This window comes from Mastigoproctus giganteus, chromosome 8, assembly GCF_048544385.1.
Source record: "Mastigoproctus giganteus isolate SK-2022 chromosome 8, ASM4854438v1, whole genome shotgun sequence".
Classification (NCBI taxonomy): domain Eukaryota; kingdom Metazoa; phylum Arthropoda; class Arachnida; order Uropygi; family Thelyphonidae; genus Mastigoproctus; species Mastigoproctus giganteus.
In genome coordinates, this window is record NC_143582.1 from 6986295 (window position 1) to 6998425 (window position 12131).

At 41.5% G+C, this 12131-nt stretch overlaps 1 protein-coding gene across 1 annotated transcript; it reads right to left on the reverse strand.

The window, feature by feature from the left end:
- Positions 1-11532: 11532 nt before the first annotated feature.
- Positions 11533-11907, reverse strand: LOC150081228 (protein GVQW3-like). Its single transcript, XM_090379443.1, has one exon. It carries the CDS (start codon positions 11905-11907, stop codon positions 11533-11535), a length of 375 nt encoding a protein of 124 aa, XP_090235569.1.
- Between the last annotated feature and the right edge of the window lie 224 nt (positions 11908-12131).

Consider the following 12131-nt stretch of genomic DNA (forward strand, 5'->3'; position numbering starts at 1 on the left):
ACCTCTCTCAGGCTTCTTGCTTCCATTCAGTAGAGGGCAGTTCGGTTAATTAATGATTCATCTCTAACAGAGTCTCTCCACTCGCTGTCTCATAGACGCACTGTTTCTGCTGCATGCCTCTTCTACAGATACTTCCATGGGCACTGTTCTTCTGAATTGGCTTCTATAATTCCCGCTCTCTCTTTCAAAACAGTCCGAACACGTGCCGCCACCAGCCAACATCCATTTACGGTCCAACTTCAAACCCACAGAACCAACTTTTCATCTTCCTCATTTATTCATTCAACTGCCGTTTTCTGGAACAACCTTCCTTCATACGTATTTCCTGAAAATTACAATCTACAGAAGTTCAAGTCCAATATCAACAAATATCTTCTTTCGTCTTCTCAACCTCCAACCCAAGCACGGTACTAAGTACTATAGGTTTAATACCTCTCGTGTTGGGGTTCTCATAAAAAAAAAAAAAAAAAAGTTGAACTAAAGGGTTTGTAATTGCGCCTGTCACCCTTTGCTCCTCCTTTATGAATTGGGGATACATTTTCACTTCTCCAGTCCCTGGGAACCTGCCCTTAATCTAAGGATACACTCATAATTATGACTACTGGTTTGCTTACTTTCCTTGCTGCCGCCTTCAATACAACTGGATCGATTCCATCTGCCCCAGGTGTCTTTTGTATGTTTAACTTCAACAATTTCTTCTCCATTTTTGCTCTCAGTTATTACAAAATCACTTAGTTCACTGTTATAGTTGATAGACTTCCTTACTTTGATATACTTCTTGCTTTCCCAGAAGTCTATCAAACTGTAAGTTCTGGCATTTCCCTCCTTGAATAACTCCTCAACTGTGAATGTAGATGCAAAAAACTCATTCAATTTATTAGCTACTTGAGCAGGATCATCAATATTCAAACCACCAACATCAAGTGAACCAATCTGATTCAACCCCTTTCGTCTAGAGTTTACATAAATAAAGAAATCTTTTCTGTGTTTCTTTGCATGTTTTGCCAAAGATTTCTCGTAAAGTGCATTCGCCCCTAACCTCCTTTATGCCTTCAAAACAGACTAGCTTATGTCTGCTATAGGCTTCTGTGTCATTACAAGTTTATAGCTTATGTCTGCTATAGGCTTCTGTGTCATTACAAGTTTCTATGTTATTAAAAGATCAATGAAATTCAATGGAAATCTGTCTATTTAAAATAAGCAAGCAGAAAAATTCAAAAAGCATTACGTTTAACAAATCAGCAATGTCCTCACTTAAAACAGAAAGAAAATGTCAATACATTTTGATATTAGGGCGAACATAATTAACTGACACTCATTAAACATAACTCAGTATTATAATTTCTTAAACACAACAGATAATTTTGATATAGCAGTACTGCCAATCTATTTTAAATATACACAAACCTTTTTGTTAAATATCGATCGATGGCTTTCAAAAATTTCCTACTGATTACTTCTATATATAAAGCGTAATTTGTTTATACCTTTAAGAAGGTATTGTGTTTACTCATATTCTCATTATGCCCTGAAATTTAAATTTAATCCATGCTTAGAAACATAACTAAGAATTCTTTTTATTTTAATTTGGATTTCTCTGCAGACCTAGAACACTGCGCTCACACAGCTCCTAAATTAGCATATTGCTTCTGGTTTTCTGAATCACAGGAAAACTCGCAAACACACTATACAATCACGAAAAAAATAAATATAAATTTTATCGTTGCACTTCTATAACCTAATGTTAATTTGTTCATTATACGGTTAGTGGGTCTTGTGTATACTCTTCTAAAATAAAATAAAATAAACCCTTATTTTATTTACCCCTTATTTTATTTACCCCTTTTTGTTTTGAAAAAGAAGGAATGATGAAACTAGCTTTTGAAATAGGATTGATAACTGAAATATTGTTTAATTCCAAGCGTGAAAAAAAATATAGTTTTCTTCGTCAGAAAAAGCAGTTTTAATAAGAATGAAATTTAAGTCAGCTAATATCCAATTTCCCATGCCCTCCACAATATATCTACTTCGTATTGAACTAAAATAAAGAATAAACATTTTTAATGTTTGTTCGTTTTCAGAGTTTTGATGCCTTGAGCAATATTGGAGGATCGTTGGGATTGTGGATTGGCATGTCTCTTGTTACTGCTTATGATATCATAGAGATTCTAATGCTACTTCTGATCTTAATGTCTAGAAGAATATCTGATTGGACCAAACGAAAGTTCAAGTGGAAGATACAAGAAAGAAGTATCATGATGCACAGGACATCGGCTCAGTGTGAATAAAAGAAAGGTGAGTACTTCCATCTCCAATTACACACGATATATACAGTGTGGTTAAAAAGACCTTGTGCAACCTTACACTTTAATAACTTTGTACGTTCATATCATAGATGCACACTGTAAATGGCATATAAAAGTTGCGATCTTAAAGTTTTAAATCAATTCAGTTATTTTTAAACAGAGTTACGTTTCAACACAACTGCCATCATTCGTGACACATTTTTCCAACTGATTTTCCTTCTGGTTGAACACATTCTTCAGTTACTGCTCAGTAATTTCATGAAATGCATTTGTGATCGTGATCTTAAATTCATCCAAAGAAACTGGTTTTGTTGAGTGCACAACAGTTTTAACATGACTCCATAAAAATCAGTCCAGTGGGGCAGATCAGCGAAAGAGGTGGCCAGGCAATTGGTCCAGCTCTACCGATCCATTTGTCTGGGAATATGTCATTGAAAATCCATTGCACATTCCTGGCATCGCATATCCCAGCAGAGTGCACCGTCTTGCTGAAGGAAGGTGCTGTTTGAAAGATTTAACTGTCGTAGTTGAGGGACGCGGAAATTCTGCAGAATTTTACGAGTGACTGTTGCTTCTTTAAAAAAAGAAAGGACCGAAATTGCATGACTTCCCGAGAGCGGACCAGAGAATGATTTTTGGGAGTCTCTTTCATGTTGTCAGATTTCCTAAGGTGGTTTCTCTCTTCCCCAAATGCGAAAATTACGTAAGTTAAATGCGAAAATTAAAGTAAGTCACGTATTGCGTTAAAATATTTATAACTTGCAGATTTTATTTAAAACACGTTTATATCCGTAAGATAAACAAGGTGACGCAAAATCCTCTCCAACTTCGAAACGTCGTTTACGTGTATATTCTGTGTCCAGGTATGAAGCAATGAAAAAAGTCTACTGAACAGAGGTCAAAAGGGGTAGCCGCAGTAGTGGGCTACTACAAACGGCACACAACACGATAATTTATTTTAAAAAATGAATGGAAAGAAGATATGAATTGTTATAGCATAGTGGCATAGTATTTTAGATCAGGCGCCACCGGTGGTTTCCCACATCTGCGCTCTATGTACTCTGTGATGGAACGTAGAACAATTGCAAAGGCCAGAAAAAAGTGTAATGTCTGGTTTATGAAGTACTGTGTTTTGCTCTGTTGTTGTGTCTCTGGCTGCTTGGCCACAGGGTCCCTACTGGAATCCTACATTGCCCGCCACTTCCAATGGGAGATGAGCCAGAGTGCCCATTATACTCTGGTTGGTCTCTGCCAGGGTCGCCTGAGCTTCCTGACAGAGACCAAGTAAAAAAAAAACCTTTTTGTTGAAGAGAGCACACTAGGAATTAGAGTAAGAATAGAGTGGGTCAGAATGTAGGATAAGGAACAAAGATGTACCAGGGTGAAGGGCCCACCCAGTGATTTTAGGCGAAGTGGGGGAGAGGGTATAGGGAATTAAAGTCACCGGAGCAGGCGTCCCCGTATGAGCGCGATTGGCCTTGCGCTCTGAAGGGATATCCCGCATTCAGTAGAGTGCCAGCAGCATAGATCCCGCACCCACAACAGAGTACCAGCATGATTCTTCCCGAGAGTGGAGTTTACATGATAGCTTGGTTGCTATAATTTCCTGCACACTACAAATTAGAGTAAGATGTGGGTAATGCATTTGTTCTACCCCTGTTGAGGTTTGCAATGGTGGTGGAATGTTACGGTCAGGCCTGTCATGGGTGTGATAAACCCGTCTGGTGTTAATAGCTGCCTGGGCAAATCGTGTGAAGGCTGCATAAGATGTTTCATCGTTTATGAGTATGTACTCTTGTTGGCAGGGGTTTGGATTGTATCTCGGTGAAGAGTTGTAGGCGGTAATCATCATATGAGAGGCACTCGTATATGACGTGGACCCAGGGCTCCTCATCTCCAAAATGGCAGTAAGGATTCTTTTCGATACCAATCGCTGCTTACGTTTGCTGGAATGGGTCGTGCCCAGTAAGCAGAAAGGTTGCCTGCAGTCCAAATGAATATCAGGGAGGAGGCTTGGGATAGTTAAGGGCGATTGTGAGGAAGAACTTCTTAGTTACTTCTCCTTTATTTGCTGCATTCCAGCGCTCCTGCCATACATGCTGCAGGTAGCTGGTGACACGCCTTTTTTCTTGCTTATGATTATTTGTGAGGTCCAGATGCAGATCCAGTAGTTCGGTGGGAATACCTTTCTTGTGGCGCTGCTACAGGCCTCTTTTCAGTATTTCCAGGTAGAGGAGCATAAATCCTGGGATGACTTGGAGCGCAGGGGTGCTGACTGTGCGGCATGCCCTGATAACAGACAGAAGCATAAATCGCTGAATTGAATCGAGTTTACGCCTGTTCCGCTCAAGCATCATATGGAGGCCCCATAGCAGACAATCGGTACGAATACAGATTGCGGATTTGAAGTTTCCCTTTCAACAGGATGGACTTCGTTTTTTCACCTGAGATAGATAGTTGATGCAGAGGCCCAAGTCTGTAGCCGTCCGAGAGCTCGGTTTGCTTTCACTTTCAGTCCATCTCTTGTGTCAGAGCGCATTACAAGAGCAAAGTCATCAGCGAAGGCCAGGGGTAAGACTCTGCCGAGATCCAAGGAACTCGTCCAGGACAACTGACCACAGGAATGGTCCGGGAACAGAGCCCTGGGGATAACCCCGGGTAACACATCTGGAGACTCTTTGATATTTGGTTACAATTTGGACGGATCTGTTGTTGAGGTAGGATTTTATACTCTCATAGAGATTGTTGGAAACTACAGCCAACTGCAGCCTCCTAATAACGCTGGGCCACCACAGCTGGTTGAAGGCACCGGCGAAATCCAGCATAATGGCTAGGGTATACTTGTGCTGCGTTTCATTGGCTTGAGAGATGAGGTTATGGATGGCGTCCTGAGAGCTGAGACCCGTCTTGAAGCCAAACTATGGTGCTTAGGCAAGTTGTTTTCCATTGTTAGCGGCAGTAAGGCGGAAGAGCAGGACTCGTTCTTGAAGTTTAGCGAGAATAGAAAGCAGCGCTATTGGCTTGTAGGGGGATAGGAAAGTGAGTCAGGTTTTCAGGGTTTTTAAGTATTAATTTGAGCGTAGCTTCTCTCCAGTTAGCAGGGAAGGAGCCGTCAGCCAAGGATCTATTCAAAAGACTGAGTAGGGTAGTAGGTTAAAGTTCTGCGAATTTCTTAATCACGTAAACTTCAAGGCGGTCAGAGCCAGGGGTCTTCCCTTCTTTTATCTTTGCTAGGGCTAGGTTCATTTCTGCAAAGGGAAATGGTTCTTCTGTGTTGTCTGGTGCATAGGCTTCATTGCTCGCTATTATTTCACTTTGCTCTGGGGCTTAGCTGTGTGTTTTCTGGAGGGAAGAGGACATCAAGAATACTATTTAGAGAGTCAGTCCAAGAGGTGGTGAAGGTTCTATTAGGTTTCTGGACGGAGTCCAAGACTTCTCCCCTGGGCAGCTTGTTGATTAAAATGCGGAAGACTGTTCCCCACGGTTTGCTGTTTCCAGTGGAGGTTACAAGGGTCCTCCATGATTCGCTCTTGCTTCTGCAAATTTCAAGTGTGTAACGGTTTCTTAGCAATCGATAAGCTTCCCGCGCAGCGTCCACTTCATGGGGGGGAAACGGGCACAAGCCCTTTGGAATGCTTTCCGAGCGAGGTGGACCCGCTTCCTTAGGTCACGAAGGTTGGCGTTCCACCACGGAACGGCGTATCTGTAAGGTTTTTTTCGTGGGATGGCTAAGTCGCAGGAATTTCTGATTGTCTTGGTTATTTTGGTCACACAATCATCTGGTGAGCTGGTGTCTGGTAAAGGATCATCGTCGGGGAGGCTTCTTGCGAGCACCACCTGAAACCGATGCCAATCTGCTTTTTTAGTACAGTAGCAAACTATGTCTCTGGGGATTGGTGGGGGGGCATTCCACAGAGCGAGCCAGAGAGAGTGTGATCGCTCTGTGGTCCGACGTACTCCATGATACTTGCACTGTCCAGCCAACCAGTTTTTGAGCTATGTCTGGCGTGGCCAAGGTTATGTCTATTGTACTCTCCCAGAGAGAGCTGCTGAAGGTGGGCAGGTGGTCCGGTCTGTTGAGAACCCGAAGGCCAGTAGTTAAAATGAAGTCCTCAAGTCGTTCACCGTTTCTGTACCCAGTTATGTCGGGTGTTAGGCTATGCCACAGGGCAGAGCGACAGTTGGCATCCATTACAACCAGCAGTCTCCGTCCGGGAAGAAGGTGGAGAGCCATCTGGATGAGTGATGTTGCAAAAGTGATGTCCTTACCTTGGTGACTATATACTGAGAGCAGGTACATGGAGTCAAGGGGTGTCTGGATCTGGGCTCAAGCTCTGGTAGAAGTACATAGTGGTGCGATACGGACTGCTGTAATCTCGGTATCCTGAAAACCACTGCGGCCCATGTCTGGTCATCTGTGCAGTGTATAATTTTGTATGAGGTTGGATATCCAACTACGTTACCCTTGCAGACATAGGGTTCTTGAAGCAAAAATGCGTCAATGTGCTGCTGTTATACTTTGATTTTTAATTGGTCAGCGACCACTCTTGCTCGTTGTGCATTAAGTTGAAGTAATTTAATCAGTTGTTGAGTGGGTATAGTGGCTTGTCTATCCATAATTTATCGCTGATTGGTATATACTCTTGACTTTTTTGTAGACTGTACAGTTGGCGTCTCTTATTGACTGGTCGTGGGGTGCTTTTGCTACTTTTCAGTTGGCAGAGGAGGATAGTTGCTCCTTGGCAGGGCAGTCCTTAAACGCATGCCCTTTTTGGGAACAGTGCCCACAGGTGGATTCTCACTGGTTACATGTATAGGACTTATGTCCTAAATGCAGGCACTTGTAACACTTGGGGACAGAGATGTGTTCCCGGTATCTATGACTGCCCCAGACAATGTAAACCTGTTTTGTGAGCTAATGATTTGCCACACCCTTGGTGACAACTCAACGATCCAGTCAACATTTCTTGGTACTTTTGCGCTGGTACTATATTTCAGCGCTATATGCTCTTCCTGGTTCCCCTCTGTTAGGCACATACTGAGATTCCTGCGATAGATCTCATGCTTTAATTCCAGAGGGGTTAGGTTTTCATCGATGTCAAACAGGACTATTGATGGGCCTTTCCGCTTCGGAGCCTCCACCCGCAGTCCATAGTTGTTGTTTATATCCGTATTCTTTATGATTTCCAGTGCCTCCTCTCTGGTATCTGTCTCTATTATAATGCTTATAATGCCAGGGTTCCTGGTTTTTCGTATACTTTTAATTCTTATGTTCTTCATTTGTTCTTTCATGTATATTTTGTGAGCGCCTCTTTGACCTCCTCAATCTTCCCAGTCTTGCGCCTTCGGTAGGCTTAACTAATATAACGTTTCAAAAGGTCAAGATTGTGGGAACTCGTGCGTTGGATGCTTCAGAATAGCATGTATGTACATTTGGATATTTGTATACGTAACCTAAAACATCCGATCAGATCCACCTCATGTGCATGTTAATTGAACAAACTCTGTAAAATAAGTCAGCAGTATAGTAATACTGTGTTTGTGTAATCAGTGCGTGTTTTGTTGTTGTGTGGTGCTGTTCTCTTGGCTACCCAGAAGCAGCTATAACCTGGAAAGCTGCTTCTTAGTACCCGTCCACACCACGGGAAGGTGGGCCAAGTCCAGTAGACGGAACACTGTTATAGTCTGAGATGTGACGAAAAATAAAAATAAAAATAAATAAATAATAAAATAAAATAAAATAACATAAATAGATAAAATAAAATAAAATAAAATAAATAAATAAAATAAAATAACGTAAATAGATAAAATAAAATAAAATAAATAGCATTAGCATTGTAGAGGCATACGATGCAAGAAAACAAGCTTATGCAGCATCAGCCAAAAAAAAAAAAAAAAAGAAAACTCCCATTTTACCCCTACATTCGTTCGAAATGCTTGTCCAACTTAGCCTTAAATTTATTTAGGTTATCATCTTCCTCAACAAAAGATGGAAGTCTGTTTCACCAATTAAATACCCGCTGGCTAAAGGTAAATTTCAGCACATCTGTTCCAAAACTGTCTTTCCTCAATTTGAATCTATGCCCCCTCACGTTCTTAATCCGAGCAAGAGGAAGAATCCTATCAGCTTGCTCAACCCATTCTAGGCATTATACACCTCAAAACATCAAATTGTACACCTCAATATGTCAAATTATACACCTCAAAAGTAAAATGTCAAAAAAAAAAAAAACTTAACGTAACCATAACGCAAGCTGCAAAACCATTACACAGGCCAGGAACAACAACCACATCCATATCCTGAATTATAACGACTATTTCCGCTTTAGGATTATCTTGAACAGACTGTATTACTCTAGAGTAAAAAAAAATATCCTGCTATCTTAGCTGATTAATGTCAACTAAGTTAGTAGGATATCTTAGCTGACATCAGGGCACTCTCACCTTCACCCTCTTGCAGTGTTATTATATCGATTTGATTTTCCTCAGTAGATCGACGTATTTCATCTGACATTAACCTTGAATGTTGGGCATTCATTTACATAATACTTATACTAGTTTTAACAGAACTTCCACGACGTTATGTTCATTCAACACTTCCCGAATAACTTGAAACAGCGCTACTTCCTATATCATGTAATGGTGCGTTATTCATTTGCTGTTCTTGCTTTAACTAACTCCATAAGCACTTCCCTTACATACCAGGACACCTATCATCACGGTGTGAATGATGGAAATCCCATCTACTCTTCTTACAGTTCTTACAACACGCTTCCTGATCTTTATTCGAACACTCTGCAAGTATATATCCACTCCCAACACAATGTCCACAAGATAGGGAGTTATGGGAGCAATACTTAGTTGTATGCCCATAACCAAGGGAACCATTTTAACACAATTGTAAACGGATGGTGTCTCTGCGAATTAAATGACAAATATATTCTTTCTAACGTAGCAATGTATTTATACACTTTGCTGATCACCCAATGGACCGTAGTTGAATTCCTTGACCTCATCATAAATCTAAATGTTGTTTCTCTTTTAACCTCCTCAAATGTTAACCCGTACTAATCAAGATTATTACGATAAAGATCTTCGAGAATCTTCTTCTGATTCGTATCCTTAGGAATATCATAAATTATAATAGCAGGATTTTTGTCAACCAACTGTTCACTGTCCCGGTAAACTTCGATTCTCATCTTCGTATAAAGAAATACACAACTGCTTGTCAACCTCTACCTTTCTCATAGGTAATGTTGAAAGAGTATACATCACCTGTTCTAATAATTGAATCGCCTTAACAATTTTATGATGAATTGCTTTTAATCTCACATTCTCGATTATCAATGCAGTAGCAACGGTCTCAAGATTGGTCCATTTATCCATTATTATATCGCCAACCTTTTTCTTCACTTTATTGGTCTGACCAAAAAGGAAATCTGTAATGTCTTGACGCATTTTTGATATTTCATTGTAAATAAAACCCGCATCTTGCACCATATCAATAGTCATTGTACTCGTTTAACCGCTGGACCCAAGCTGAGGCCCAACATTGCCCCAATTTCGCCCCGTGGCGGCAGACCAGGAAACATCAGCAGAGTACGATTTACTGTGGCAGGTCCTGCCGCTTAATCTCCTGAGATTTCTGCGGCTAGGACCTATACAAAAAAAAAAAAAAAAAAAAAAAGAGAGCAAAAAAAAAAAAATTTTTTTTTGGTAAATTCGATGAGGAATAACGCTAGATTTCTGAAAGGCCGAGTGTATGGGCGAAAAACGTGATTTGGAGATGATTAAATCAATCCCGACGTGTAGGGCATTCGCTTGCATAAGTGCAGATATAGTGGGTGGGGAGACTGAAGTCTGGGAAAAAAAAGAAGTAAGGAGTCGAGAGAGGAGGCAACCCCAAGTCACAGTGGGGCATACCCATGCCTCAACAGAAGGGAAAGTGGGAGTGGCGAGGAGGGGAGCAGACAGTAAGACTGTCTTCCCCCGCCGGGGATAGGGGTATTAAAGATGAAGGAGGCTAGGATGCCCTCTTCAAGTCGCCAAATGGCGTTTGGCAGCTGGGCTGCGTTGTCTCTTTTCTTCAGTGTCGAGTCGATTTCAGTCCAGTCGCTCATGGGGTAAGCTCCGTCCTTGTGTTTTTCACTTTCTTGTCTCAGGGATTTTCTCTGTAGTAACTCAATTGGATAGTATTTTATGGTCTTGTACAGTTTAACTTGAGGTGGCCTTTCGTCAGACACGATTTATGGTAATTAGCAGTTTCCTCCTCTCGAAGAGATCCTGCGCATATTGAGAAGGTGCTCTGTATTCCTTTTCTGTGTCAATGAACTGGAATTCTAGTCCTTTCGGAAGGTAATGCATCTTTGTGATCATGATGCCTCTGAGATCTTCGTATTCTGGGCAGTCGTAGACCAAGTGGTTCCAGTTCTCGACCTCCCCACACATGCAGTTGGGGTCCTCAACAATGCCGAACCCGAACAGTTTCTCGTATATATTGAGGTATGTAACGTTATGCAATAGAAAGCACATACCTTGCACTACTTTTCCACGTAGTCACCGAATTGGTGTAAACACATTTCGGAACGTGTGACTAAACGTTCGATTCCCTGATGATAGAAATTCATTCCTTGGTCATTCAGCCACCGTCGGACTGCTGTTTGCACCTGCTAATCGTTTGGAAAAGTCATTGCCTCCCTAAATATTCATTCAGCTTGCCAGAGATGTCATAGTTACAAGGCAAGAGATCGGGACAGAATAGCGGCTGTTGCCATACCGCCCATCCAAAACTTTGGATAAAATGTTGTGTTGTGCGCGCAATGTGTGGTGTGCCATTGTCCTGAATGAGAACAACATCTTTGCTTAAATTTCCATCCCTCTTAATTTTCATGGCTGTTCACAAAGAGTGCAATGTTTGGCAGTATGAAGCAACATTAATTGTTGTGCCTTTTGCCATAAATTTCATGTAAACAACTCCTTCAAATTTGAAAAAACCTTTCCTGCTGATGGTGCAAATTTGAATTTCTTCCGCACAGGCGCTGTTGTGTGTCTTCATTACCTAGATGCTCTCTTTGTTTCTGGGGAGAAATGGTGCACCCAGGTTTCAACGCCAGTGATGATGAAGCGTAAGAAGTCATGGCCTTCCACAAAATAGCGTTGAAGGAAGGCTAAATGAGACAAAAGAATATTGACCTTTGTGTTTGTCTGTCAGTGAACGAGGAACCCATCATGCACACAATTTGTGATAGTCAAGATGTTCACGGATGATCGAATGAACACTGCTAATCGAAATATCCAACTCTTTTGCCATTTCTTCAACTGTCAGTCTTCGATTATTGCGAATCATTTTATCAACCTGCATCAGGTTGTCTGCAGTGGTCCACGCTGATGGCCATCCTTGTCTATCAGCATCCGTCAATTCTGTGCGACCACATTCATCCTGGTGGCACAACTTCACTATGGGTGGACGCGTTGTTGCATTTTCCCCATACACCGCCTTTATTTCCCAATGAATTTTGAAACAATTCACATGTTTCGCCCACAAAAATCGTACTGGTCCGGGAACCTCGAACTGGGAATAAAATTCTAGCTGATGTGCCATTATGAACGCTTGCTTGTACACAACTGTTACCGCTACGCCAACGAAACTCGCCTATTAGGGGGCGCACGATATGAATTCCATTCAGCAAAGGCCCACATTTCTTGTGCAATTATACCGAGAGATGGTGGCAGGTGAAACTTATTTTTTGAATGCCCCTCGTTCAACCTTGGACTGATGTAAAGCATTTTTATCTCACCGCATCTTGTTTTGAACCTCCTATATGA